Source organism: Ursus maritimus, unplaced genomic scaffold, assembly GCF_017311325.1.
Source record: "Ursus maritimus isolate PB19 unplaced genomic scaffold, ASM1731132v1 scaffold_23, whole genome shotgun sequence".
Lineage (NCBI taxonomy): Eukaryota > Metazoa > Chordata > Mammalia > Carnivora > Ursidae > Ursus > Ursus maritimus.
In genome coordinates this window covers 40171437-40175545 of record NW_024424786.1, presented here as the reverse complement: position 1 = coordinate 40175545, position 4109 = coordinate 40171437, and the positions used below count along the sequence as shown (strand labels likewise).

Sequence of the window (4109 nt, the reverse complement as noted above, 5' to 3'; positions counted from 1 at the left end):
TATCAAAAGGACCATTACCAAACTTAGGAGCAGTATCAGTGACTAGCGAGGGTGCTATGTCGACAGCGCTGCAATCCATAGCTTGGACGCACCTGTCCACCACCTGCCGTCGGGAGCTCTGCTCGGTTCTTGGCCTTTCGCAGTCTCAGGCACCTGTGCCGTGATCTGGGCAGTGGGTGCAGCTGGCCCGGGGCTGCACACCGCAGGGCTGGCTGGGTTGTCCACAGGCAGTGTGGGATGTGGCCTTGACCTGTGGCTACTAAGGGCTACGTGGTCCGACAAGAGCCACCGCAGAGGAGACAAAACCCTTGGGGAGGCAGCCTGGGCGATGTTGTCAGCCATCAAGCCATCGTTTTAGATTAACCATAGAAAAAGCGGCTAGACTTGAGAACTACTTCTATCATAAAAATTTCCAAACATCCAAAAGTAGGACGTACAGTGAACCCCTGCTTCAAGCCTGGCACTCACTCTGTGCACGTTTCTGGTATTTTAAAGCACATTCCCAATGTTTCATTTCTTTCCTAAATATTTCCACTTAACATCTTTTTCCTTTTTTAAAAAGGGACATTGGCTTACATAACCTAATGGCACTTCGCAAAATCAGCAGATACCTTCATATTTATTTAAGGCTCATTCTTCATATTCAGATGTCCCTGATTGTCCAATACATGTCTTTTCTCAGTTGGTTTCTAAGTCAAATGACTTAGCTACCTTATAATATTTCCAGATCGCAGCACTATCTTTGCTTTTTCCATTAGATGGTCAAGTGCGGTGCCACAGCATTTCCTTGGCAAGACCCTTCACATTTCAAAATGCCCGCAAGTTGGGAAGAGAGGCGGGGTCGTTCAGTGTGGGTCCAGGGAAATCACACTGTGCATTCTACTTTTGGCTTTTCTGGGAGAAGTGAGACCAATCCATTCTTGGTGGTATTTTCATTGACGTTTCTTTGCTTGTCACGAGCCATTTTCACTCTGGGCAAGGAGAGGCATAGAACAACATGCTCTGAGTAGAAAAGCGAGAGCTTCCTAGGTGGAAGGGCTCTTGGGTCTCTGTCACTGCCCTGAGAAGGAGGGGCCTGCTCGTCTCAGAAGGAGGATGAAATGGAGAGGCAGAGCTGCCCCCAGGCCAGCCCAGCCCATCTGGAGCAGAGCCCCACCAGCCTGCAGACACACCCAAGCCCAGCCCAGACCCGCCAAGCCACAGACAAGGAAACCACTCGCAAAGAAGTGTTCCATGCGTAGGTCAGATGACCGTTGTCCTTCTAAAAGAGAAGGCATGGCTGAAATTCTTCTGGAAGAACAGACTGACCTCACTTGGTCACCACCACGTGGTTTTGCAGCCATAGGATATAGGTGAGAGGAGGGACTTTAGCCAGGTGACAGGTCCCCTCCGCATATAAAGTGATGATGTATTTAATAAAAGGAGAATTTGGCAGCATTGTAGATGGCCTCCCGCGTGACTTACCTCCAAATGCTTCAACAGGCTCCCAGACAGTCCCCTCCAAGTTTAATACACCTGAAGCCATTATTCCATTGACAGATGGAGGGGAAGGGGCAGTGGGAGCTCCCCGAGCCCCAACATGGGCCCAGAGGGTGCCCCACTCCTATCAGGGCAGCAAGCACCCCAGCAGACCCATTCCCCCTGCTCCAAGGACTTTCTGAGATGAGCAGGAAGGGTCCTACCTCTGCTCTGTCTCCTGGATGGTGTTCAGCAATGGCTGGTTCTTCGTCTCCACTAGGAAGGAGGCTGCTGCAGCCGCCAGGAGAGGGACCAGGCCGAACATCACAGGCTGCAGCCCTGGGCTGTGGTTGCCTAGGATGTAGACCAGGGGGGACAAGAGGGAGCCCAGGCGGGTGCTGAAGATCCCGGCACTCATCCCTATCTGCCTGCGGTGAGAGAGAGCATAGGAAGGGTTGGGACCCTGCATGCCCATGAGAGATAAGAAGGCTGCGTGGCAAAGGGCCAGATCTTGGTAGGGGCCATGTGGGGGCACATCACGGGGAAGGGAACATTCATCTCAGACGTGGCCCTGCAGGATGCTTATTGGGAACCACAATAATAATGGAAAAACTGACAGCTAACATTTGCTGGGCACGTGTTTTGTGCGAGGCACGGTTCCAGCACTCGACATCCTCAACTCCTTGATTTCCTGCCACTATCTAGGATATTTACATTTTTCTCAAGTTATAGAAATGAGACCATTTATGGAGTGCCTGCCAAGCTCCAGTCACTATTCCAAGAGCAAAGTCCTATGATAACCAAAATCACGATAAAATAGTGACATGAACCCGCTCCTTTGAGATGTGACACCACAAAACCATTTCCGAATGGAGGCTGGTTTCCCAAGTGGTCCAGCTCTGAGGGGCAGAGGCTGCCCTCTTGGTCCCAGAGACGCCGACCTATCTTCTTACCTGACTTCGGTGGGGAAGAGCTCCATGGTGAAGAGGTAGAGACAAGTAAAACAGCCGGCCAGGCTCCCTTTTCCTAATAAACAGAGGATCATCTGAAAGGTATTCATGTCTGAGAGAAGGCAGAGGGTGGGGTGTAGACAAAAGGGAGTTAATGAAATGTCAATGCAATCACCTGTTCTGACAGCTCAATGTGTCAAGCCCCTCCCTGCCTCAGGGCCTTTGCATTCGCGTTCTCGCTCCTCAGCGTGCTCTTCTCCCACTATTCACCCGCTTATTTCTCATCCTTCTTCAGATCTCAACTCAAATGCAACTTTGGCAAAGAGGTTTCCCTGACCCCGTTCACTGGACGGAGCCCACCGTATATTCCCTGACTCCCCAGACATCTCGGAGGCAGATACCAAATGCAATTGATACAATGAAGCAATTGGGTACCGTCTGTCTCCCTGAGCCCTCTGTGCTCCTTGAGCCTGGGTCTGGTCTGAGCCCAGGGTAGGCAGGTGCTCAAGAAATAGCTGTGGGAGGGGCGCCTGGGTGGCACAGCGGTTAAGCGTCTGCCTTCGGCTCAGGGCGTGATCCCGGCGTTGTGGGATCGAGCCCCACATCAGGCTTCTCCGCTATGAGCCTGCTTCTTTCTCTCCCACTCCCCCTGCTTGTGTTCCCTCTCTCGCTGGCTGTCTCTATCTCTGTCAAATAAATAAATAAAATCTAAAAAAAAAATAGCTATGGGGTGCCTGGGTGGCTCAGTCGGTGAAGCGTCTACCTTCGGCTCAGGTCATGATCCCAGGGTCCTGGGATCGAGCCCTGCATCGAGCTCCCTGCTCATCAGGAGGCCTGCTTCTCCCTCTCCCACTCCCCCTGCATGTGTTCCCTCTTTGGCTGCCTCTCTCTGTCAAATAAATAAATACAATCTTAAAAAAAAAAAAAGAAATAGCTGTGAATAAGTAACAACCAAACAAAGTTGGTATTTTCAGATGAGGAAGGGGGATTTGGGGAGGGAGGGACGCTGAGATTAGCCCTGTCCTGGGGAGTCGGGGAGGTGACTGCCCCACGGACAGAGTGTTCTCATCAGTAAAATGATAGATGTGCCAGTCTTCAACACACCTCTCACTTGCAGGATTCTAGATTTCTGTGATTCCTACGACCATCTCAGGTTAGTATCCCTTGCTACTAGATCCCAGAAGGTTGAATTTATATCTTTATAAATGTACATATATGATGACAACTAAAACTTATTCATCGTTTGCCATGAGCCAGGCACTGGGATGAGAACTTTTACACATGATCTTTTATGATTTGTTAAAAAAATTATTGCAAACATATGGAAAACTATAGAGGTTGATATAACAAAAACACCCATGAAGCCATCATGTTGTTTTCCCCAATGTTAACACCTATTAGCTGTGTGACCTTGGACAAGTCACTTCACCTCTCTGTGCTTTATTTATTTATGCTTCAGTTATAAAAGCACTTCATGGAGTTCTTGGGATGATCAGATGAGTTGATCCATGTGAAGTGCTAGCGCAGGGCCTGGCATGCAGTCCATCCCAAAAAAGGGCCACTTAATTATTCTTCCTAAACAACTCTGAGGGTCAGCTGAGGGTAAGTGAGTCAACTTGTCCACGATCACTGGAAACCACTTGAAAACAGGTTCATCTGGTTCTCTAGTCTGCTCTGAATCATCAAACCCGACCATGCTGT

General features: G+C 49.7%; 1 protein-coding gene across 1 annotated transcript in view; it reads right to left on the bottom strand.

Annotated features, from left to right (window-relative positions):
- Positions 1-600: 600 nt before the first annotated feature.
- Positions 601-4109, bottom strand: part of LOC103679451 (solute carrier family 22 member 20) — a 7749-nt gene continuing 4240 nt past the window's right edge. Inside the window, exons 6-8 of the mRNA XM_008708998.2 lie at positions 2412-2520; positions 1683-1886; positions 601-971 (exon numbers count right to left, since the gene is read on the bottom strand). Coding sequence (XP_008707220.2) covers positions 866-971; positions 1683-1886; positions 2412-2520 — 419 coding nt within the window. The 3' untranslated portion in view covers positions 601-865. The remainder of the gene's footprint in view (positions 972-1682; positions 1887-2411; positions 2521-4109) is intronic.